We start from the raw sequence: 25,126 nt of genomic DNA, 5'->3' as shown, positions 1-25,126 counted from the left end.
ATAAATGATTTTGTGTATTCCAAAAATTTAGTTTGAATTTACAGATGGCATATCAGTACCTCTGAGTATCTGTATAGGATCATATCAGCAGAAAATGTTAGATCAGATATTGGAAGTAAAAAAAAAAAAAAAGTTGAATTTGATTCAATCCTGTAACCAATTTATCCTTGAATAACACTGACACACTATATGATATGATGATGTTAGCTGTGTAGTTCTTTGAGGTAGTAGTATTTGAGTAGTTTGAGCATAATAGTCTACTTTTAGATTCTCTTCTTAAGTAAATTAAAATGAAATCATTTTAAAGCTATGAAGTTTTTTAAAGTGCCATATTCTGCATTATTCTTATTTTATTTTTCTCACCCAAATATATATGTATAATTCTAAAAGTAAATCATTGTGTAAATAATTTTCACATGACCACTTTCAAACCTCTCCATTCTAAAGAATTAAACAGCCTTTTTTGTTGCTGTATCTTTAAAGACTAATATATGTAAATGACCTCTATTATGATTGGCTGCCTATATTGTGCCTCCTTCAAAAAGCATTCTGGGCTGAAACACACTTTATAACTTAAATATAAATGGGTGGGGCTAGTAAATTCATAGAAACAGTGAATGTTTACATATTGCATCAACTCTTTTGTTTAAAAAAGCAGGAAAATGTTTTTTCCTATGATGTGGGCCCTTTGAACAAAAATATTGGTTTGGTGTCAGCATTGAGTGATACTCAAGATTTAAATTTCTGTATCAGAAAAGAAAAAGTGATATTGTGCTATCTCTATTTGAATACTACTGTGGGGAAATCATTCTTTCTCCTCCTCTTAATCTTCATTTTTCTCCCTGTGTTTCATTAGGGTGCTGGCCAGGAAAAGCTTGGGATTTACATCAAGTCTGTTGTGAAGGGCGGAGCTGCAGACATGGTGAGTGTTGTTTGAATACAAGGCATGACCTCATCTGCCGTGAGCTAGATAGTTCACTGGTGAGATAACAGTGGGTTTATGTCATGCTAAAGAAAAATACTAGTTTGTCTAAGCTGTTTTGTTGGTTTCTATGCGTGTCTGTTCTTCAGGATGGACGTCTAGCTGCTGGGGACCAGTTGCTCAGTGTGGACGGCAGAAGTCTTGTTGGACTTTCTCAGGAAAGGTAACTACGAGAGGATCACTAAAAGGCTCTTTTGAGTGGGATTTCTGATGTATTTTTTAAGTGGATTTAAAGCCTAAGCATGTAATATCCTGCTGCTCCGAGGGAGAACAAAAATATAACAAACAGTGAAGGATTTCATGCAAAGAACCTTTCCAGTCTGAAATCTTGTCATAATCAGAGAGGCTAGACAAGAACAAAGGGATAATAAAGTACAACTGAAATACAGTGCCTTTTTGTGACCCCTCTGCGGTTTGTCATAACCATCAGCAAATCTCTTTCCCGGATTAAACCTTTCCTTGCCTTTGCGTCAAATGCGCGTAACCCTTGGGCTGCGCTCTAAAGTGCTGTAATGCTTTTTGTACAAAGGCGCGTGTTTTTAAAGTCAGAATGGTTGGGTTTGAAATATGCTTGTTTTCTTGTCAGTAAAATCTAGTTTTATCCCATCATGGGTGTAATTAGAGGAAGTGAACGAGCTGATTAATTTTTTAAATTGAGGACTCTTATTGGATTAAAAGCTGTGGGCTTCTATAACAGTTTGAACTGAAAATGTGCAGGATTTGACGTTTGGAGTTTTTCCAAACGTGGTTTTGTTGGTTGCTTTGAGACAGTTGTTAGATATGGCCAGTGGTAAACCACCCGTTCTTCATTGCCAAACATACATTGCCGCTATTGTGTAGTGAGGTTTTTAAAATAATTCTCTTTTGGAATTGCAACAGCAGACTCAAAAGCTTTTTTTGTTTTTTTTTTTACTTTTTTTAGTGAAACTTGTTGTATTGCTGTTTCCTTTTGTGCTGCAGGGCAGCAGAGTTGATGACTCGGACAGGCTCGGTGGTGACGCTCGAGGTGGCTAAACAGGGGGCTATTTACCACGGCTTGGCCACACTGCTCAACCAGCCCTCACCCATGATGCCCCGCGGTAAGAGTGCTCCACAGGAGGGTGATGTCCATTCCTTGATCATGCACCTCTGCTGAATCATAAGCCATATATTATAGCTGGATTCATTCAAGTGACAAAGAACTCATGCATTTCATACATTATGAATCTGCAGTACATAGCTTTTTTACTTAGTGTGCTGTCTGTTGTAATGCTAGGGTATCAGGTGAGCTGGGGTGGGCTATCTGTAGTAAATTAAAGGGAATTACACAGCATATTGATCAGCCAGCCAGATCCTTTACAGATTACAGTTTTGCCTCCTCTGGTTAAACTAATCCACTAATCCACATCTAATGAAAACGAATTAAGGTGCATTTTGAATTTCCAACAGTTGTGCAGTTTTCTTCATGCATGTCTTTCTCTCTTTCAACCAGCATCAGACCGGGGCCGTGGGGACAAAGGTAAGGCCAGACCGAAAAGTGAGGGCTTTGAGCTCTACAACAACTCCGTTCAGAATGGATCTCCAGAGAGCCCCCAGGGAGCCTGGGACCCTTACCCCGAACAAAAGAGGGAGGAGAGGCTGCTGAAGAACCGAGCAGATCACCGTTCCAGCCCCAACGTGGCCAGTGAGTGTTTCTATAAGCACACACGTTCACATGGGACAGTTTCTGCTGCATTGGGAAATTTGGGGGTTGGTGGCGAGGGGTAACATGGCAGTATAATATGGATATGGGCCATAGACTTCATTGTTTTTAATAACATCTCTTTAACACAGCACTGAGATGTCCCCAAGTATCATGATTTGAATAAATTTGCCAGTGTTCTCACCCCTGGGGTAAAACTGTACTGATATGAATGTTTTGTGTTCTTTTCACAAAGATCAAGCCCAGAGTCCGGGAGGGAAGCCTGTGTATCCTGGAGCACCAGGCAAGATCACTTCTGTCTCCACCGGCAACCTGTGCCCTGATGTAAGTAAATTACTTAAACATCTTAGAGACGACACCACATCAAACTGTCTGAGTTCACCCTTTCTACAATTTTATTATACTGTGATTTGTGTACAGTATATAGGCACTTCTAGCAAAAGAAACAAACATCGGAACAGTGTTGTTGCAGATGTTTAACTAATGTTTTCAAATCTTGTTCTTGTACAATCTTTTTTTAATGAAGGCCTCAGAGTGTTGAAAATCCGTATCATTTATACACGTTTCTGTAGTCACATTATTTTTGGTCGAAAGCAGAGTAATTGAAACCTGCGTTATCTGCTTACTGTTTTAACTCTGCAATTCATTCTAATCATGTTGCTATCCACTGTCTCTGATTAGCTAATCAGCTCCAGCTCTGTGTTCCTCCACATGTACACACCCTGTCAACAAATACACTGGTTTCTGTGACTACAGAGGCAGCCTGACTGATGCAGCCATTAGTAAAACATTATGGGAAGCCCGTCGGAGCATTTTGTTTTCATTTTATGAGGTTTTGTCAGTTGCTTGCAAATGGAGTTCTTAAGTTTGGAAATGCATCATCAAAGCACAGCTTGTCATCAGCTGTTAATCTCCTGCTTTGCCTAACAGGAGGAGCCGTCCCCACCCCGTCCAGAGGCGTACCCAATCCCCACCCAGACGTATCCTAGGGAATACTTCACCTTCCCCGCATCTAAATCTCAGGACAGAATGGGCCCTGGACCCAGCCAGCCTTGGCAGAGCAACGAGCCGGAGCCACTTCCTCCTATGGATGACCATCACCACAACAGCATGGCTATGCAGGTTAGTGTCTCTGCATACTCATACGCTTTAATGTCTTTTGACCAGTAGGTATAGCAGTCTAATAAATGGTTGCCTACTTTAGTGGACCTGCATTTTTATTCTGTTCCATCTCCAAACACACCTCAGACTGGAAGTCATGGGCTGTGTAGTGCTGACTTCTTGACTCAGGTGAGTTAGGAAATAGATTTGTTGGGAGTCCTTTAGGGACTGAGTGCAGTGTAATCTTGAATCGGCATGCAGTCCAAACCATTGATCCTTTACAGGCAGTTGTTCCCTTTATTGCGAAGGAGGACTAATACACAACTTTGTGTCTGTTTTCTGAATGTCCTGGACTACAGAGCATTCCGAATGGAGATTCTCCCTTGAAAGGAACATATAGCCCAGGGCCAGGGTTAATCCCTGTCCGGGAAACCAACCTTACATGCTGATTTTTTTAAATAATTCATATAATTAAATCTTTGAGATGTAAACAGTCATAACTCATTTAAGTCAGAGTGGTTTGATGTGAAATGGTTAATTGTAAAATAACTTACCAACCTGGATTTCTTTATTGTTTTCCTAAGAGGAACCAGGGATTGCAAAAGGGCAAAAATAGCTGTTTTATTTGCTATGCAAAATGTAAATCATCTTAGGTATTTTGAGTTTCTATATATTATGTTGTTAATGGTAAAATAGTGGTAAATCTGAGGGGAAAAAAGTTTACTATTTTGCCTTACAACACTCTGCATAAACCTTTTCACTAATGATGTGTTGTAAAAGAAAAGAAAAACATTTTATGCCAAAACATATTAAAACTACCATAAAATAAAGTCTCTGGCATCAGGCAGCGTATTCATAAACCTCTCATGTTATAATGTAAAGTAGCTTTTAGAGGCATTTAATGGACTTCTGGTTCTTATTCTATTTTGAGCAACTCTTCAGATGTCTCTAAAATAACACGTCTTAAAGATTTATTTCTACAAAAAATATTAATAATTGGTGAAATTCTTCTTTAAATTATTTAGTGTCAGGTGGCTTGTATTTTTTGTTCAGCTTTGTGGTAAACTTCCAGTTGTCTCCATTTAGGGTTTCCTAGATTGCAATATGCTTAGGATTTTACATGGGTGGTGATGTACATGTTTTTTTTTATTATTTTCTTTTTGTTTTTGAAACTAGAATGTTTATTCTTTCAGACATTTCTTTATTTATCAAGTTTTGTGTTGTTTTTCACAGATATTTTTGATTGTATCTTAACGTGTGTGTAATGTCTGTGTGTGTTGCATACCAGCGGGGGGCACGATCACAGGAGGAGTTGTGTGACGCTCCAGTTGGTTACCCAGCTGACCGGCTTCCTGAACGTCTCCGGCAAGAAGACCTGCGGCTCCTGCAGCAACAGCGTGAGGCTGAGTATCAGCGGGATCGGGCGGCTGGAGACCACTGGAACCACCAGGTGTCTTCCTCAGTGGAGTCCAGCACCTCCAGCCAGGAGCACCTCAACTTCTCCTCATCCTCCTCCGCTGCTAAGCCCCAGAGCAACCACAAGAGTGGTGCTGGCCGCTGGAAGACTCCCTTAGGGCCCCACTCCGGCCCTGTGGGGGTGTCTCAGCCATCTCGCACAGACCTGCCCCCTCCCCCTCCACCACCACCCCCAGCACACTATGACTACGAGCCTCAGGCTGACCTGCCCCTGCCACCCCCGCCTTCCATGTCGCAGCAGCAGTCCATGGCTGACCGCAAGAAGCGTGAGGAGCAGCAGCGCTGGTATGAGAAGGAGAAGGCGCGGCTGGAGGAAGAGAGAGAAAGAAAGAGGAGGGAACAGGAGAGGAAGCTGGGGCAGATCCGTAACCCCATGGTCCCACCCCCTGCCCTCCATAACAACCAGCATGGCTCCACTCTGCCCCCAGCACCTCAGCACCAGCAGATGCCCCCTCCTCAGCCACCAGTGACCATGCAGCTCCCACAGCCCTACATGCCCCAGCCCCAGCCCCAGCCCCAGCAGCCACCCCAAACCCAGCCGCCCAGGCCAGAGAAGCTGTCCACTCTGCCCCGTGCCCCTCCTCCCCCTCCACAGCCCCAGGATACAGTGATCCGGGACCTACAGCCCCAACAGCAGCCACGTACCATTGAGCGGCGTGACCTGCAGTACATTACCATCAGCAAGGAGGAGCTGTCGGCCAGCGATAGCCTCTCACCTGACCCCTGGAAGAGGGATGCCCGCGAGAAGTTGGAGAAGCAGCAACAGATGCACATCGTTGACCTGCTGGACAAGGAGATCCAGGAGCTGCAGGCCAAAACGGAGCGCACAGCTGAGGAGAGCGACCGCCTGCGCAAGCTCATGCTGGAATGGCAGTTCCAGAAGAGGCTGCAGGAGTCTAAGCAGAGCGAGGAAGACGAGGAGGAGGAAGACGACGAGGATGTGGACACCATGCTGATCATGCAGAGGCTGGAGGCAGAGAAGAGAGCACGGGTGAGCCACAGTAAAGTAGACATGCATCAGTTAGAGACAAACCTAGAATTTGTTTAGACAAGACTCTGAAGTTTGCTTCTTTAGTTTTGCGCTAGAGGTGTGAGGCTAACGTAGCTAACAAGTAATGGAAGCTTGTACCCACCAACTAGCACTGTGCAAATGTCATGCCTAAATCCTGACTTACTAGTCTCAAAACAATGTACTGTTGTTAAGTAATCTCACATAGACTTGCAAAAATACCTGACTGGACTTTGTCCATTATCCCTTTTTATAGAACAGTATGTTGAGCATGCAGGTTTTTCTCCTTACATGAATTTCTCCTTTTATGTCTGTCTAACATAGCACCTAATTCAGTCCAGGCCAGTGGAAGTCAGGTCACCACCATCTCAGCTAGGAAGCGGGCCCCAGAATTCTTTTAGTGGAGCTTTGCATTCAACTGATAGAATGAATGTTTTGCAATGTGCACCTGCAACATGCTTATGTCATTGCTTTGCCATGCTGAGCTGCTGATACCTGCTGCACTAGTGACGGGGGAGGGGCAGGGTTTCAGGATGCCAAGCACTGACCTCACCGCCAGTGCTTGATCCATCTCAACCTAACACGTACAAGTCAGCACATCTCATGACGTTTTGGGTCTGATGTTATCATTGACTCCTCTGGGATCATTTAGACCTAAAGCACAAATTTCCCATTAGTGGAACCGTGCAGAATCTAACCTGTTATAGCTCGTTCACTACAACTTCAATTGTTTTGTCAGTGCGCTATGACTCATGGCTACTCACCAAGCCTATCATTCACCCTTGACCTGTCAAATCACACAGATTTTTAAGGCTTGACCGATGAGAAAAATTTGTCACCAGTGCTTATTTTAAAGAGAAGTTCAATATTTGAAAATATTGGTTGACACAATTGGTCAAAAATTACAAACAGCAATAGCTTCAGTTAAGCAGTACTTCACTGATATGATTCAGTTGTAAGTGGTGATCTGTGAAATATCAGCGCTTGGTTGCCAAATGTCTTCATTTAAAATAAACAGTGTTATGTCACAGCAGCTGAAATAGGTAATGTAGAATCAACGTTGAAAAACTTTGGAACCTTAATGGGGAATTCCATTTTTACTAAATTTTGCTTAATTAAATGTTTAAAATGTAAACGGAAAAATTCAGAGTGGTTTGAAATGAAATGCTCTGTTGTAGAGAAACTTAACGAGTCAGAGTTATTCACAGTGGTGGTGATAGGAAGCTCCCTCACAGAAAATAAGTAAATGAAATGTCTATAAATATGGTGCCTGAGACCTGAGACATTGTTTTATAATAGTTTGAGAAAAGTTTCTGGCCTAAAATGTTATACAAAATATATACAAACACAGAAGATGCATGTAAGTAATTTTGAGTAGTAAATAAAATGACTGTATTTGTGTTGTAAATGTCACAATCTCTGGTTCCAGTCACCACCACTGTAAAGAATTCAGAGCCCTACTAATCATCGTACTAATTAGCGAAATTAGTGTGAAAATAAATTTAGAGTTCTACTCTCCAGACAGGTAGACACTCTCAGTCAGGGGTTCCTGATTTCTTGAAAGCTGGTTTACATGTTTCCTGGGATGCTTTCCAGTGAGCCTACAAAGTTTATGGACTGCATAAATTAGTTAAGTGCAGTTATCAAAAACACTCTCTCAACCCTCTATAGCATATCCTTGCTGTAGCTGCCAACATGCAAGAAAGCACTCCGCAGAGTAGCAGCATGTCTCCTACCGAAAGGCTACTGTAGCCGACAGCAGGAACTTACCTTTTACCTTTTATAGTGTTGAAAAGCTGGCAGGCCGCTCGCTGGGAGTGGAGGGTCAGCTCCCGTGCTTGTTTGAAGGGAAAATATTGCCTGAGCTGAGCGGGGGGTGGTGGAATTATGGGGAAATTCCTCGCCGGCTCTCCTGTGAGCCAGCCTTTCTCCAGTTCCATGCATGTGTTTGCAGAGGGGAAGTGGGCCGCTGGCGCTAATCAATCCCATACTGCCCAGGAATGCTGCTGGCAGCACAACGCTGCGCCCCAGCCCACTGCGCCAGCGTTTTCACTTTTATCTTCTCTTCCCCCAACTCTTTTCTGTTAATTTCTTATTTCTTTCTTTTTTGGGTCTCTCTCTCTCTCCTCCCTCTACTTCTCTTCCTCCGCTGTTCTTGATGGTTTCTTTTTTCCCCTTGCAGCAGACTGCTGTCCCAGCAATCTCTGTTCTAGACTTGGTACGTCCTTTATGCTGTTTATGCTCTCTTCCTGTTTTTTCGACTCCACCTGTGTCTACTCTTGCTCATTCTTTCCCCCCATCTGGTCGTGGGGAATCCATCCTGGGATGTTCATTGTTGTCGTTCCCTTCTTCACTCGAAAAGTGCTGCTTTGGAACAATGGCTAAGGATAAACTGATAATGATGCAGTTAACAGGGGCCAAGACAGTGGTCCAAAATGTAAGGGGGCGTATATTTAACTTAACCCTGCAGACATGAATGTGCCAGTTTGTACCAACATTCGTTGGCCATTTTGTCAGAAACACCATATAGGTGCACTTTGTCAGACTGTAGCCCATTTATTGCTGCATTTATCTCTAGCCCCTCCATCAATGGAAAGAGACCACCATAGAACCACTGCTGACCAAATATTGCTTGGTTGCCCATTCTCAGCAAAGAAGTGACACTAGCATGAAGTGCTGGATTGAGAATAGTCTGCCAACTAAAAATATCCAGCCACCAGTGGTCTTGTGGTCAGAAGCTGACCACTGATGGAAGGCTAGAGGATGACAAACACAAATTGTGCATAGAAAAAGATTAGCTATAGTCTCTAACTGCACACTAGGTGTACTAATAGGGTAGGTGTGTCTCAAAAAGTATATAATCTTATTGTTAACATGGTACATTGGTAATCTTCAAATCCAGACCTTAAATTTAGTTCCTGGTCCTTAGTATTCACTGGTAGTTAACTAAACTGTTGATGTGACTGGCCACCTAGTGTCATACCTACCAGTCATCTAGGACCAGAGACTAGATTCAGTGTCTGGATTTGAAGACCGCTGTCCTAAATTAAATGCTTTGAACAAAATTGGAGATAGGCTCCTGGACCTGTAGAAAGCTCTGTCGATTTCTGAAGCTGTCGTTTCATTGTGGGGAAAGTGAGAAGGGACGGCTGGTTTTGTGCATGTTCTTCTGGCCTCCTCTCTCTTGCTGCAAGGCCCTGGCCGCATGATCAGGCCACAGCGGTCAGCTGCTCTGTCCCACTCCGCTCATCATCATCAGGCTGTGTGTCCATGCTGCTGTGCTCCATTGCCTTTCATCCTCTGTGCTGTGTTCTCTTCCCTTCAGCTTCCTTAATATTGGTATGCAGCTGTATTGCATTATGTCCATGTCTGTTATAACTATGGGAAAATGTTTTGTGTGGTTTCTCTTTATTTTGTTGTTGTTTGGACGCAGAGTGTTATTTTTGGGTCATATGTTTGCACTGTTATGATGGAGTCTCATGGCTCATTTTTTTTAGGTTTGGTTGCATGCGAGTGTCCATCTGCATGAGTGGCTGTTGCCTGTGTGCCTGGATGCAATGCAGAATGCTGTGCCACAGGGTCCTAGTAGTGGCTAAGACCACCCTAAAGTACTCAAGAATCCTTTTTCACAATACAGATGGTGTATAGAGTCATCATATCACATTAGGCTTGTCAGTTGAAGCCAAGCATTGGCTAGCCAGAGGGTTTGGCATGGGTCTCAGACTGCAGTGGGCTTTTCCCATCCACACCAAACCACAGTATTCGTATGTTAGTGTAATAGTCTAGTCAAATAAGGTATGCATGCCTATCAAGTTTTTCATCTTGTAGACAGGAACATATTTGCCTGTTTTAATAGGCATGTAGTTAATTCTTCACTAAGGCAAAAAAAAACACAACAGTTTCAGACCAAGGGGTTGATGATATGGCAAACATGTGAAATCACAATATTTGAAGGTATTTTCACAATACACAATATGCATCACACTATTTAGTGTAAGGTTTGCAAATAACTTTGAATGGACAAAATGAACCAGCAAAATAAAAATATTATTATTATGTAGTTCTTGCAATTACTATGTACTTATTGTTATTTACAAACTTTCTGTAAGTGGTCTAAATCAGTATTTTATTTATGCTGGCAGTTCAGTGTTATAGATGTACTGATACCCTATTAGTGCAGTGTGTCAAAGTCGTGATATGCAAAGTGTATTGTGAAAATGTCTACGTATTGTGATGTGATATTTTTGCCATATCTATAGTCAGAAGAACGTTTTGTCATACAATGTATCATGATTACATTAGCCCTATTCGGATTGGAGTAGTTTATCAGGGAGGTGTCTGCAAAACCGTTCTTTTCAAAGTCTCACATCTGTACAACAATAAAATTCCCACAGGACAAGCTGGTTTCTTCTGAGTTATTTTCAACAAACCCAGGTGGTCATATCCACTAGCAGTTGAAAACAACCACCCCCACCCCCCCCCAATGCAAGGCGACCCCTGCCTGGAAATAAAATCAGAGCAGCACCTCTTAAAAATTAAATCTTTAATGAAAAGAAATAACCCCAGGAACCTGTGTAAATCCAATTCCATCTAAATAGGGCTATTGTCATGTTACCCACCCCTAATTCAGGCCCTCAAATTTTCCCTCTGTTGCTTGAAATTACAATCACCCTATTAATATCATCTAAGTTGCCACTGATGGGGTAAGCTTAATTACTTGATTCAATAACAGTACCAGACAGCAGGTTTAAGAGTGTCAGATCTAGCCCTGCTACCAACATGGAGCTGGAGGCTGAGGCAGCAGCGCTGGACTCCTCACAGTGTTTCTCATGCTTCTGTTGTGTGTGCACCTCCTCAGCTGCAGGACGAGGAGCGGCGGCGGAAGCAGCAGCTAGAGGAGATCCGTAAGCGCGAGGCAGAGGAACGGGCCAAGCAGGAGGAGGAGAGACGCTGGAGAGAAGAGGAGCGGGCCAGGCGAGAGGCTGAGGAGAAGGTACACCAGACTGACCGGCACAGGAGCGGTCAGCACTGGCTGGCTACAACGTATATCCATGTCGAACACTTGCGCTCTCCAACATAATGCTAGATTATGTTGGTAATAAACAGTGTATTTCACTTAGAGGCATTTTAGACTGAATGAAAGACCTTTTTCATAATGACAAAGTTACAGAGGTACTAAGACAGCAGATTTTTTTGTAGTGGGAAGCTACATACTTTCGCTCTAGGAACAGATGATAGCCATTGCACTTTAAAATATCACTTAGTTCTGCTCCGTATGGGAGCCCTTTTTAATTGTGCTTCTTATATCCTGTGCAGACCATTGAAAGCGTAAACGTTCATGTCATAATATTTGTACTTGTTAATATCTCTGGCCTGTAATTGAAGTTGATCTGCCAAACTAATTGTAGTTTGCACCAGGGACCCCTACGCACTAGTGACTTTTATGTGGACAGACTCTCAGATAATTCCAGCCCCAGAGGGATCTGTTACGTTTCATATTTTCCTCAGACCAGAAGTGGTCGACTGTGCCTGTATTAACATTGACCTTTTTTAAGGTTTCAGCCGAGTTCCATATGGACGATTCTGCCAGAAGCTGTAAGTGGTTGTGACAGGAAACTCCTACAAATGCCCGTTACTCTGGGCTGTGGAGAGCTGACCAAGTGCTGTTTGAGTAGAAATAGGTTTTCTTTAGTGAGCCAGTTAAAGCAGGCTTTGGTAGTTCAGCCAGAATCCAGAATCTTAATCTAAATGTTGCTAGTTCCATCAGAGGTTAATTTAAATCTGTGTAGCACCTGCGTGTTACAGTCTCAGTCTCAGTTGCTTATGAAATGTTTCACCGGGCCATTGAATTACCAGTGGTCTGACTTTACATCATTCATCTCAAGTGCTCAGTCAGAACATCGTCCTAGTGTGTGGCCATTCGGTTGTGTTTTGTCGTCATCTTCAGACCACTGGAAATTCAGAGCCCAGTTATGATGTCCAATTGCATGTCTTCACAGTGCTCCCTCTCCTGTGTTTGTGATGTATTCCCACACCCCCAAAAAGCATGTGAATCACTTGTCAGGTTTTATACAGAGCCCAACATTTTGTTGGGAAGCCATTGTCATTCCACCCAACATTTGCTTGGGACCGCAGTTGGAAATGTCCCACCAATGGTTTGTGGAGGCCATCCCAGCCCCCTCCCCTCCTCATTCTTTCATCAGTGACATCCCCACCACACACTAACCCAGGGGATCCATGTACAGAGACCAGAGCAGCCTTTCCACTGCAAAACCACCAAATGCCAGCCAAACCCTGTCGACTGACTTAAACGTCCTTTGCTCAAGTCTTCCCACACCTCTTTGTTTGTGCTCTTACCAGTCTTTCCCACCTCTCTGGCGACTCCTAGTGGACCCAAAAGGAAATGGAGACTGGAGTCCTGAAGACGATCTGATATTTAAGTAGTGTAGTGTACTTCAATCACCTTTAGAAGTAGTGAGAAATTCCCTTCTCTGTGGATGAACCTAAATAATCAAGTAAAATATTGTCCCGTAGATCTGCTTTCTAGTAAATTATAAAACTATTAATATCTAGGCTGTTAGATATTATTATGACTACAGTATTAGTAAGACTACAGTGTCACTGTATTGGTACATCAAGGTATAAGTAGCTATAGCACTTCAGGTGTTAGGACCTTGAAATGATATTTAAATAGTGTAATGACATTTTCCAGTAAAAGATGTAGATCTGCTCTCTAGAAAACACCAATCTCTAACAATCTAGAAAGGGTTTCAAGACTACAGTATCACTGTACATTATGAGTAAGTCACAGTAACAGCTGTAATGATTCAGGTGTTAGAACCTTAATAGCATCCAGGTGGAAGACAAAGCTGTAACTGTCTAAGTAAGTACAAATCAAAGATGTTTTCCAGTAAGAGCTCAGTCTATAAACTGCTGACTAAAGTATCGCTGTACCATCCCAGTAGTAGCAGCTCTAGGACTTCAGCAGGTATTAGGACCTCACCAGCAACGTGGTGGGCAGGTAGAGGAGCACACAGAAGCTTGTCTAAAGCAGCTCTAACCGGCTCTCCCTCTATTCCCCCCCTCAGAGGAGACAGGAGGAGGAATACTACGCCCGCCTGGAGGCGGAGCGGCGTCGGCAGCATGAGGAGGCCGAGCGTAAGCTGCTGACGCCCGACGAGCCTGGTCTGTACAGACCTCCTCTGCCTCGGGACTACCAACCCCCCCCTGCCGCACCCACCCCTGCCACTAACAACAACAGCAGCAGCAGCAGCAGCAACAACCCTCCTCCGACCCCGCCTCAGAGAAACACCTCCTACCTCAAAACCCAGGTCGTCTCCCCCGACACCTTGTACACTGCCAAGTTTGTCTCATACAATGACGAGGAGGAGGAGGACGCAGGCTTAGCAGGTCAGGTTAAGCTCTCGGCCACCCGGAAGTCATATGGCGACCTCCTGGCCGCCCCAAAGCCCCAGCCGCCTCCTCCAACCGCGCGCAAGCCCCGCCCGCTCTCAGACGGCATCTTTCTGTCCGGCTCATTCCAGCTGCCCCCGGCGGCCAATGCCAACAGTACCGCACCCAAGGCAGGGCAAGCCCCTCCCCCTCCCGCCAAACCCAGCTTCATTCCATCAGCCACCCCGAAAGGTAGAGACGCCAAGGAGAGAGAGGAGGCCCCCCATCTGCCCCACTCCTCCTCCGTTTTTATTGGTTCATTTCCCGTTTATGTTTTTGGGGTTTTTTTGTTGTTCTTTTTTTAGTGTTTTTTGTCCGTTTTCCTGTTTCCATTTTCCAGTGAGAGACTATGCTCTCCATTTTTCCTCCTCTCTCTGTATAAATTCCATAGAGCTTTTAGCCAAGTCACCTGCGTGATTCGTCCTTTCTTGTTTCCCATCACTTTGTTGTCTTCCCTCCTTTTTTTCAGTAGTTAATCAGATTTGTTTTGGTTTTTCGATCACCTGTCCAAATTTCTTGTCTTCCCTGTTCCACCCCCACAATTCCTCTTCCTCCAATCAACCTGACGGTGTAAAAGCAATCGATTAGAGCCCGTGATTCGCTGTGCGCTCCAAATTCAGTCCGAGTACTGTTGGTTTCGCCGGCCGTTCCATGTGTGTGTGGTTTGCTTTGGGGTAGGCTCAGGCCTCCGCAGACGCTCGCTCGTCCAGTATCAGCTCAGGGAACGAGACACTGGCTTCTTGTCACTGGCAAAGGGGAAAAGATCTGTCACATGAGGCACGCACTTTTTATGCATGGCTGTTTAAAGACGCAATACTTTACTTTAACTCTCATTTGGTTGTGACCCCATTGCAGAGCTAGTCATGTTTTTCTTGGGCCTCTGGCGCCTCTTAGTGGAAATGTTTATTATGTCAGTAGTAAAAAAGTCATAAATATTTGTCAGTTTTATTTTTTTTTAATCTTGAGCTTATTAATTGATAGGACTATTTATCTTGGCTTAATTTCTCAATAAATTTGAATTAATCTGATTTTTATGTACATATTTTCTTAGTCCATTATATGCAAATAGATGCTTTAAACTAGGCTACATACTTTAAATGCCATGCATAAAAAAAGCCTGTAATGCAACCCGGTCTAACAGAAGTTGCCCAGTGTATCTGACCTTGCATGTAACCTGCACACAGCTAATCTAACCTACAGTGGGGCCTGCTATGATCTGAGCTGCATTTGTTCTAATTGAGGGACAAATCACTAACCTTGCTTTCCCACCTCAGTAAATGAAACAAATCCCGCTGGCAGCATCCCTCTCTGCTCAGAGCTTTCTTGAGTTTAATCTGGCGGTGTATCCATTGCTGTTTTATTGCCCGTGCTTTGCTGTCCATCTCCCAAAGCATTCTATCCATTCTTCTTTGTCTGCAACACTGCTGAAGCCTGATATAAACAAACAGAAAAGATTATAAGTGTTAAAAGAATACTCCAGCATTTTAAGTAGCTGCAGCATAGAGTCGATTACCACAGGCAGTAATTTCAGTGCATTATTTACTGAAATAATGGAAAACCTGTTGACACCTTTTATAAAAGCCAGTGGGCAGAACTAAAAGCACCTGTCATTTGACTTACACTATGATATATATATATTTTTTGTAAGTAGATTTTCTGTTCTGTAAGTACAAGGATATTACTGAATGTGGTTATCATAGCTACATATACAGGAGATATATTAGGAAAAAGAAAAATGCTGGAGAATATCATTTTAATATCTCAGGTTACTAAAAAAAATCACTAGTGTATAAATTGTAAAATGTAACCTCTCATGATATACAATGATTATACATTCTTCTACATTTCACATGGCTGCAGATGTGCTGCAGTTCTCACTCTGGCCTGCTGTCCCTGCTCTTTTCTGAACTGTCTGGCTGTCCTTTTCTGTGTTTGTGTATGTATCGCATCATCATTGGCTTCTGCACTCTCCTCCCTCCTTCACAGACCCCACCCACCCCCCGAAGCTTCAGGTGACGTCTAGCACCTGAGGCTCCTCATCACCTCCAATGCATGGAGGTCCATCTCTCTGCTGGTTGAGCAAAGACCACTGAGCTAAATGGCTTTCTGGGCTGGATAAAGCTTTCTCAGTGGCTTTTTATTAGATTATTTAGCATCACATAATCCACATTATATATTTACAGTGGACCCTAATTGTAAACTTGAAAGCGCTTTTCTGCTTTCCCTGTTTTGTTACAGTGGTTTCTCAATTTGTGGTTTTAACTTAAGCAAGGACTTACTGAAAAGACCCAGCCCAGTTGTAGCTGAGCTAGCAGAGCCATTTTCGCTCTGGAAGACTTTGTCCTCTGCCAGCAGAGTGGCTTTCCGGTTCACACACGTCAATGTGTTTGTGTCTGCACCCCCCCACCTCCCAGTTCATTTCATTATTCAAGAAATTCAAAAAAAACATGCATTTGGATTGAGGTCGCCAAAACCACAACTGCTGTATGGGATAAGGTTGAGTTCCCAGGTTGTAGGAAGACCACGCAGTTCCTTACCCTGACAGACAGACAGACACACGGACACGTGAGCCTGCTAGGCAATTCCTTCGGTAGGTCAGAGGTGGAGGTCACTGCAAAGGCCAGTGGTGTTGAGTCTCATTTGGTGCTGCACTTCAGAGGCACTAGAGCAACAGAGTGGAGCTCAGAGAAACACTAGCCATGCCTAAATAAAGCCTCACTTTTACGCCCAGTTTTAGGCCAAATAGCATGGTCAATTGAGAAGCTTTTTAGTTAACTTTTAAGTCAGTGTGTCCAGAAACCAACCCCATGCAGTGAAAATGAGGTTCACACTTGCTGCTTGACCTCCACCTTAGCCTGCTGATCCACAGACCCTGCTTCAGATGTGCTTTGGAATGCTTCAGGACTAACCCAACAAGCTTTTTCTAGCCATTAAGCTTTTGGTCTGTGGTAAATGCAGCTTATTGTTGAAATGTTACCAAAAGTTGCTGGGTTTAACTTTAATGCAGTCTGGGAAGTTTTTATTGTAATCTTTACAAGATTTTATATGAGAGTCATCATTTGTGTTTTATGTTATTAAATATTTAGGGTGTCTACAGTAGGGATGCACAGATATGTTAACTGTGGTCTAAAAGTGCAGTATGTAATATGTAGTGGCATCTAGCAGTGAGGTTGCAGATTCTACAGTGGCAGTCAGGTTTTCTGCCGTCACCTCTTCCAATTTTTTTTTTGCTTTTTCATATTTCCACTTTGATGATTTAGCCTCCCTTGCTCTTTCTTGTGCTAAATAATAAGTATAATCCTCCATTTGTCAAAATTTAGGTTCTCAAACTTCTCACAACACAAAATGGTTTAGCCAGCACTGGCAGTGTTTGGTTTGTCTGTTCTGGGGTAATACAGAAACATGATGACACATCGTATTGGAAGGGGACCCACTCCGTTTGTAGATATGAAGGGCTCATTTTAAGCTAATGAAAATACAGCGATTTATAGTTACAGTTTTTGTATACTATATTCCATTTCTGCGAATAGATCTCCAAAAATCTTACTTTTTCCGCAACACGTTAAACTCAGCAAATAAATATAAATTGTTCACTAAAATTAGCTGAAAAATGCTATATTGACGTTAGATCACCAAACAGAATGGCTTTTTCACTTAAATCAATAAAGTGTGTAACTTGCCTGGAGGTGTTAAAAATTTTTGCATATGACTGCATCTGCCGATGATGCCAATATGTAAATATTTATATATGTACAAATTGGAACTACGTTTACCTGAATTATCATTACGGAGAAGTAAAGCATGTATTTCTGTGGTGTTACAAATTAACTAAAATAAAACAGAAGATATTTAGCAGGGTAGGCCAGTATCACCTAATGTTCTGCTCTACTAGACTAAAATAAGTCATCAAATATAGGTTTGAAATATTAGTCAAATCTAAACATCTGTCCATTGCTGATTCTTCTTTTTCATGTGTTTTAAACACTTATCTGCTGATACTGACATGATTTCAGTATCATTGTGCATCCCTACAGTAATATACAGTAGCAGAAACGTCCTTTGTCCAGACAAACCACATACCATTTTGAACCCAGCAGCTTTGTAACGCATTAAAGGGTTGGAATTGCCATTCGCTCAAAATAAGACATCAGATATTCGCTGTGAAATTCACTGTGTTCTATTTCTCACCATCTGCCAAAACCAAAACAGGATTTAATTCATACACTGGAAACACAACAGCAGGAGTTGTAGGATCAGGAGAAGTTTTCAAGGACCCACGAGAGAAATGGACCAAAGGGTGAGTGGCTTTTACAGTTTGATTGGCACCACAGAGGTTTGGAATATTTTCAGCTGAAGCACCTCATTTCTGGAGGGCAGCCTTAAACACAGTCCCTTAGCTTCTTTATCAAGGATGTGCTAAAATGTCTGATTCTGGAAGCTTCTAAAACTTTTGATCTGTTCGGTTGTTGAAAGAATTTGTCTCATTTCAGTGGTCAAGAGCAAGAGAATTCCACTGGCGGAGCCCCTGAGAGTCTCACATTCAAGGAGCGTCAGAGACTGTTCTCGCAGGGAAAGGAAGTTTCAAACAAAGTGAAGGCCTCTCGGAAGCTGATGGAGCTGGAAAATGAACTGAACACAAAACAGTAGCCAGCAGCCTTAGCCGGACTATACACCAATCCCTGACCCAGCACTGGAGCTTAGAAAAAAAAATTAAATCCAGCCGGAGCTTCCCACTGATTTCCAAAATTCCTTTTGATTTGTAATGAATAACTGGACCAGTAAGTATAATTTAGAAGCATTGTTGCAATAAGAGCGACTCCCTCTAAAGTATCAAAGATATATTATAATAAAGCACTGTAAAAATGTTTTAATTATATTAATGATAAATTTGAAATGACATTTTTGTTTGTGAAACGTTCAGACAAAATGATGCATTCTCTTCACATTTTATTTTTTTTTAAATATCATTCAGCAACATGGGACATTTTATGGTGGTGTTTTATGCTCTATCTGCATATTTCCACATTTATTTTCCTTCTGACTACAAGTGCTGATTTAGAACAGACCAATATCCTACGTCCACTCTCCCAGTAGTGAAATTTATGGGATGAAGCTGGTCACAGTAGACTTGATTTGTAGCTCTCAAGTAAAGTGCACATCCATGTTAATGGATTCCAAACATAGAGCTGCTGGTTCACTTATACATTCACATACACTGTCGGACTTTCGTCACCTCTGTTGTGTCTATGTAAACACAGTTCATTGGACGGAGTTCACGAAACCTCGTCAGCATGATTTGCAAATGTCAGTCTTCCTCTGGCTTCAGAATCTTTATTTTGACTGTTGGTGAACATGTCATTCCAGAGGGAGTTTGAGTTTTCTAATATTCAGAGTTTTCTATTTTCCCACTTTTAAGTTTTGTACTATTACTGAATGGACTTGATTGAACTGAATGGACATTTGCATAGTTGAGTGACACTGACCAGCCGATGTAGTTATGACCAGTCTGACGGTAGCATACGTTAAAGAAGTGATTTTGAGAAAAAGAGTTAAAAAGGAAATGAGACATGGACGCCTCGCTTTTGCTTAGCAGGTATTTATTTGAACCTTGCAACACATTCTTTTCTATTTATGAAAGTCTGGACAGTCTCTGTTGGAAATTGATCCATGAAAAGCATTTACATCAGAGAATTATTTGTGTATCCCTTTTTTTTGTATTTTTGTTTTGACAGAACAGCCTTGATTGTTATAAAGATTCATTCTGAATTTAGTTAGACTTCCCTTCACTACAGTATTGGAGATTATATTTGCATTGAAGATGTGGTTGTAGATCTCCATTGACAGTCTAGACTTGCTGGTGTATGTGTAAATAATTTTTCCAGACTACACAACCTTTGTAAATTTAAAACGATGCATACGGCTATAGTGTCAATATCCTCTTTTTTCTGCTTCAAAAATGTAAACTGACATGTATACACACAGTCATGTTTTCCATTTTAGGTTAAAGAAGAATTTATTTGATTCATTTTAATGGTTGTTACATGTTAGGCTTTTGTAAATCATAAATAAATGCAGATTTTACAAAAAAAAAATGACTGCTTTGGTAAGGATGCATTTTTTTCGTACTGGGCACTTCATATAAGGTTGAGTTTACAGACACTGTCCTGGGTTCATTTGACAATCCCTCCACAGACTGCATAATCTGCATAATTCAATCATTTAGATGTAAACAGTCAATCCAAGTCAACGCAGGTTTTCTTTACAGTGGTAGTGACAGGAACCAGGGGTCACAGTGTCTACAATACAAATTACTGCTGATGCGTACCCTCCAGCTACCCTTTGCATTGTGTTAATTTTATAATGAACAGACCCAAAGAAATGGTCCAAAATTACTTGAGAAAAAAATCTTTTTCCATTCACTTCCATTACAAGTTACGAATGTTTTTCCTTCTCCTGTAAAGTTACTTTTTGGAGATTTTTTTATTTTTTTTTTTCTGACAGTGGCAAAATATTTTGTTTACCTTTCAAATAATCTGTGAACCTACATGTTTTGTCTGTTTTATGTAATGATTATGGTGAAAGTGGTAAATCTGAAAAAAAGGTTTATTTTGCAGACTATTTTGCATTAGAACTCCATGCATGTACCTCAGTGCCATGAATGGATTTTAGAAAATAGATTTTAGGCTAAAACCTTCTCAATATTATGAAACAATGTCTCAGACATCATAACCATTTCATGTAATAACTTTCTGTGAAGGAGCTTTTAGAGGCATTAAATGCTTCAGACGTCTGGTTCACATCACCACCACTGAACAATTCTGGCTTAAGATTCTCCAGAACGGAGATGTTCACATCAGACCAGTTGTTGACATTTAAACATTTCTATTATTCAGAAATGTATTTAAATGCTGAAAATTCCCCTTTAATCTGCAGCTGGAGAAAAAGCTTTTAGTCAGATGTAGTATCTCATGAAGGCTCAGCCTCAACACAGAATACTGCACCCAAATGATACGTTAACCGTGGTATTTCCAGAGAAAAGACAATAAACAAAAAAAAAAGTATTTCATTTACATCAGTGAAATGTTGTCTTAATGTATGTACCTGCATAAAGGATGAAATGACCTGAGTAGATGGAATGCAAAAACACAGCGCAAACAGAAACCACACCTACATGGTGCTTCAACTCTGAAAGAAATATGTACATAAAGCTTGTAGTGACTGTTGTGTCAAGTGTCCATTTGAACATGAATAATAGGATGTTTTGTACAGAGCCACAGCTTCCCTCATTTACAGGTGTGGTCCAAACATTACGTGGGTGTGCGCCTCTGAAAACCTGTATTGCAGAATTGTGTTTGTTCAGTATCAGCATACAGTAGAACAGTGTTTCCCAACTTCAGCTCTGCACAGTTTTCAGGTCTTCCCTGCTGTAACACACCCATGATGGCCTTATGCTCGGGACAGATGGGCCTTCAGTATTGGGGTTAGAAAATACTGTTCTAGCAAAATATGATGGCTTTGTTACTGGGGCAATGGGACTGTTATAAAAAAAATAGTGTACCTGACACAGAAATCTGCATTACACTGTAAATCTTACCAAAAAGAAAAACATTTTTGTCTACAACTCTGTCCACCGTGTCCTAACCTTTAGTGACTGTATCACGGAGGTACTGTTGAAACTTTATCACTGCTTGCTCTTGGTCCTTTGTCTCTATGGACCCTGGGCGAAGTTTCCGGATCTCTTTTATTGCCTCCACTCCTGAGATGTTCCTCACCTTGACCAGGTAACAGGCCAGCATGGTCCCTGTCCTGCCATGTCCATGCATACAGTGCACTCCGACACCCTATAAGGTTAAAAAAGAAAAGGAAAAATACCCATAATGGAACTAAACATACCACATAAATATAGGTGACTGTGACGGCAAGCACTTGAGAATTGTTGTACGATTGTTGTAGAATTAGCACTGTTACGATTACTGAATTACAAATCAGTGATTAAAAATGTTCCTACTGAATATGCAATGATTAGTTGCCAATTTGCATGAAAACTCATTTTAAATTATTTCTACTGACCTCTTGCTGGACGAAACCCTGAGGAAAACACCAATTTACATGCTTTTTTGTCATGTTGTTAGATTTTTTTGATTAAGCATTTTAAAGGCTTCTTTGTTTATATATTTTATATTTGGTCTAGGCTTTCAAAAGAAAAATATTTTATTTTCACAACGTTTTATCTTCCTGTGTGAAGCATTTTGAGATTTTGTGTTGTATAAATATCTACTATCTTAAAAAAGATAAATATGCGATTAATCGGCAAAATGATCGATAGATTACTCGATCACGAATGTTGCTGTACTAAACTGAGTCTTACCTCTCCTTTGGAATTGGCGTTTTCAACGATGGACAGAAATCTCTGGATCTGAGCCAAACTAGGAGGAGTGAAGTCCACTATGGCGATGTGATGCAGGGTCAGTCCTGGACAGGAGTCGTAATGCCGGGGTTTGGTCTCACACAAACACACGAGATGCCGGATGCCGTGGCGCAGCAGAAACCGGTAGTGCTCCGGGCTCGAGGGTAAAGCCAGTCCAGCCACTTTCTGAGGCTCTACCCAGGAGAAGTTCGGTGGAGGAGCGGAGCTGAGAGCCATGTTTCCTTTGGAGCTGATAAAAAGCTGTTTTCAGTCTCGCCAGAACCTGAAAGAGTCTCGGCAGCAGAAAGGCTGACACGGCAGACTCAGATGCGCCATTTCCGGGACTGAAGCTGCGCCAAAGTGCGCAAGTCTGAGTTTGAGGGTTTTAGAGCCGCAGGCTGCGTCCCAGGTCATCCCCTGTTCACTGTGTAGTGAAGAGTCCACCGTTTTCTTGGCGACTCTTTCGAAGCGATTTAGGCCACTAATTCAAACTCTTCAGTGTTTTTAGAGCTCCAATAAAATTTGAGTAATAAATTTTCTCATTTAAAATGAAGTTCTGTTGACCCTCCATAAGGGGCTTATCTGCAAGAGCGTCAGCTTGTCTGAGACATATCAATATGGAGAAAACAAATAAATTACATGTTTTTTATTTTTATTTTCATTTATTTATGGAATGGGGTCCATAAGATCCTCGTTATGCTACTGCCTCTTTCCTTCTTTCTCTCGAGAACCCCAAAGTGTTTGCCTTTGTTGATAGCCTACATTTAGCAAAAAAAATGGATATTCAAATCCCAAAATAAATGAAAAACGAATACCTACTCAACAAACGAATATCCGAATAATCGGGTCTAGCCGTAGTATTGTGTTGCAGAGATGTCTACTGAAGTTAGCATGCTAAACCGCTGTCCCCGGTCCGTCCTGTGACAAAATACCAGAGCCGGTAAAAACAGGACTCCAAACAGCAGAGGGCGCCCGCGAGTGAGTCCTCAGTGAATGGGAGTAAATGGAGCTCAGCGGCCAAAAAACGGAAAGTTAAAATAGTTTCTAATCACTTGCCCAGAACTTTCCTTGAATTGTGTAAAGTAGAAGGATGTATTTCACCAAAAAACAAAGAAAGTTTACCTGTATGTTTCTTTTTTCTACAGCAAACGGGTTTTGGGCAGCAGAACGCTGGTGTTACTGATACTGAGTGCTGATTGGTTGGCGAGCGGAGCAGCTCATTGGCTGTTGGCGCTCACTGACGTCATGAACGTACATGAGGTGCCATTTTAAGCTCCTATAACTCGAGTTTAAAAGCTCTCAAATATAACAGAGGTGTTAAAATGTTTTATGCTGTTCTGTGTTCAGGTAATGATTGTATTATTTTATATTAAAATATTCAAGCATTTATAAACTGATTTTGCTCCAGTGCTCCATCCTAACCCATTTATTTTGAACACGACAAGGAGCTCCTTCTTCACACTAACAAACAGCAACATTTAAACCTATTAAAGTCTTTAGGTGGTTGTTAATGTCAGTAGCTTTTATATATTCTTCCATTTCACTAAAGGAAGTTCAACAGAGACACGTTTCTAGTCAATGACACGGGTTTCAAATTTTCTTTCCGAAAAAAAAAATCTGGGAAAATCTGGGAACAAAAACACCACCAGCTGTTTTCTTTAGCATTACACAACTTTACCAGCCTTTTGTTGCCCCCGTCCCAAGTTTTTTGGAATGTGTTGTTGGCGTCAAGTTCAAAATGGGCATATATTTTTCAAAAAAACAATAGAATTTCTCAGTTTCAACATTTGATATATTGTCTTTGTACTATTTTCAATTAAATATAGCGTTTAAATGATTTGCACATTTGTTTTTATTTACATTTGGCACAGCGTCCCAATGTTTTTAGAAATGGGTTTGTATTTAAATTCCTAAGATTTATGAGTATGTTTGGTAAAATAGTAATTTCACTATTTATGGTTGATTTGATTTCATAATTTATCACACTATGCTGTGTGGGATCATCAGTAGATTATAACATTTTTGTACTCTCATGCAATAAATTATGGAAAAGTTGGATATGTAAATTGATGTAACATGATGTAATCAAGAACACAGCCCCATCTTCTTAAAGTGTGTTTTAGTTAATGGTATCAGAATGTAATGGCTTAAGGCCAGTGATTTTTATTTTATGTAATGGTGTAACTAATAAATAGAACTGAAATAGCTGATGAAGGATGACATGACATTTTTAGAAGAAAACAACATGTTTGTCACAGAAGGCCAAGGCTGACTGAAGAAACAAAGTATGTAAAAGGTACAAAGACGTTACAACAGAATACAACAGATGTATCAATAACAATAGATGTTGTAATAGAACTCAGTGAAGTCAGAGTTGCATGTGACTGACTCCTGTGTGTCACAGTCTGAGCAGCCTCACAAACTGATTGCTCAAAGTCGCACACAAAACCACACACAATTAGCTCCTAAAAGTCGACATTTGCGGCACCAACATCCGTATATGCCTCCTTTGCTCCATTTGAGTTGAATTGTAGGGTATAAATAAAAATGGTGATTTTTGTCTTCATAGAGCTGTCTGTAGACCACTTGTTCTTTAGCTACAGTGCACGGTGGCTGTGTTTACAAGACTTTTGCCAATTCGATTGAGCAGTTTCTGCTTCCGGCATGTTGAACGTTATAAAGCTTTGCTATGACACAAACGCACATGCGCAGAACGCACTTAAACTTTCCGATTAACAATATAATCCGATACAGGTGTTTACATGGTTATTATTCTTCTATTTAACGGATTATTAGCAGGATTACCCACCTCGCTCAGTTGGATAGAAATTGTATTCCGAATGGCCTCAATCAGACTAGTCTATTCCGATTGTATACGTGGACGTATACTATTCCGTTTGAGCCATTAGTCGGATTATTAATGGATTACTGGGCTGCATGCAAACGTGGCTACTGTGCCACAAGTTAGCAAAGCTGTTGTAGCGGTTTGTCAATGGCTGAATCTCAATGGCCCCCTAC

At 41.5% G+C, this 25,126-nt stretch overlaps 2 protein-coding genes across 16 annotated transcripts in view; one reads left to right on the top strand and one right to left on the bottom strand.

The window, feature by feature from the left end:
- Positions 1 to 18,411, top strand: part of afdna (afadin, adherens junction formation factor a) — a 140,121-nt gene extending 121,710 nt beyond the window's left edge. For 4 of the 15 annotated variants that reach the window (XM_036582063.1, XM_036582053.1, XM_036582051.1 and 1 more), the window contains 12 exons: positions 857 to 922; positions 1,072 to 1,145; positions 1,943 to 2,061; positions 2,454 to 2,645; positions 2,899 to 2,987; positions 3,594 to 3,785; positions 5,053 to 6,231; positions 8,432 to 8,467; positions 11,108 to 11,242; positions 13,338 to 13,659; positions 17,911 to 17,998; positions 18,192 to 18,411. In XM_036582063.1, the coding sequence (XP_036437956.1) occupies positions 857 to 922; positions 1,072 to 1,145; positions 1,943 to 2,061; positions 2,454 to 2,645; positions 2,899 to 2,987; positions 3,594 to 3,785; positions 5,053 to 6,231; positions 8,432 to 8,467; positions 11,108 to 11,242; positions 13,338 to 13,659; positions 17,911 to 17,998; positions 18,192 to 18,348 (2,649 nt within the window). In that variant the 3' untranslated portion in view covers positions 18,349 to 18,411. Of the gene's footprint in view, positions 1 to 856; positions 923 to 1,071; positions 1,146 to 1,942; positions 2,062 to 2,453; positions 2,646 to 2,898; positions 2,988 to 3,593; positions 3,786 to 5,052; positions 6,232 to 8,431; positions 8,468 to 11,107; positions 11,243 to 13,337; positions 13,894 to 17,910; positions 17,999 to 18,191 lie in introns of all 15 variants that reach the window. The other 11 variants (XM_036582058.1, XM_036582057.1, XM_036582059.1 and 8 more) reach the window with 5 other exon arrangements.
- Positions 18,412 to 18,622: 211 nt separating this feature from the next.
- dusp23a (dual specificity phosphatase 23a) lies at positions 18,623 to 22,447 on the bottom strand. Its single transcript, XM_036582064.1, has 2 exons — positions 22,070 to 22,447; positions 18,623 to 21,542 (listed from the first exon to the last, which is right to left on the bottom strand). The coding sequence occupies exons 1-2, from the start codon at positions 22,343 to 22,345 to the stop codon at positions 21,339 to 21,341; spliced, it is 480 nt and encodes a 159-aa protein (XP_036437957.1). The 5' UTR covers positions 22,346 to 22,447; the 3' UTR covers positions 18,623 to 21,338.
- Positions 22,448 to 25,126: the final 2,679 nt, after the last annotated feature.

This window comes from Colossoma macropomum, unplaced genomic scaffold, assembly GCF_904425465.1.
Source record: "Colossoma macropomum unplaced genomic scaffold, Colossoma_macropomum, whole genome shotgun sequence".
Lineage (NCBI taxonomy): Eukaryota > Metazoa > Chordata > Actinopteri > Characiformes > Serrasalmidae > Colossoma > Colossoma macropomum.
The sequence above is the reverse complement of the archived record's forward strand: the minus strand, read 5'-3'. Positions and strand labels throughout refer to the sequence as shown.

Bases quoted from the DNA above. Each gene is read 5' to 3' on its own strand.
- dusp23a (XM_036582064.1), bottom strand. From the start codon at position 22,345: ATGGCTCTCAGCTCCGCTCCTCCACCGAACTTCTCCTGGGTAGAGCCT. The intron at 21,543-22,069 runs GTAAGACTCAGT...TTAACCTTATAG, and splicing joins ACGCCAATTCCAAAGGAGAG to GGTGTCGGAGTGCACTGTAT.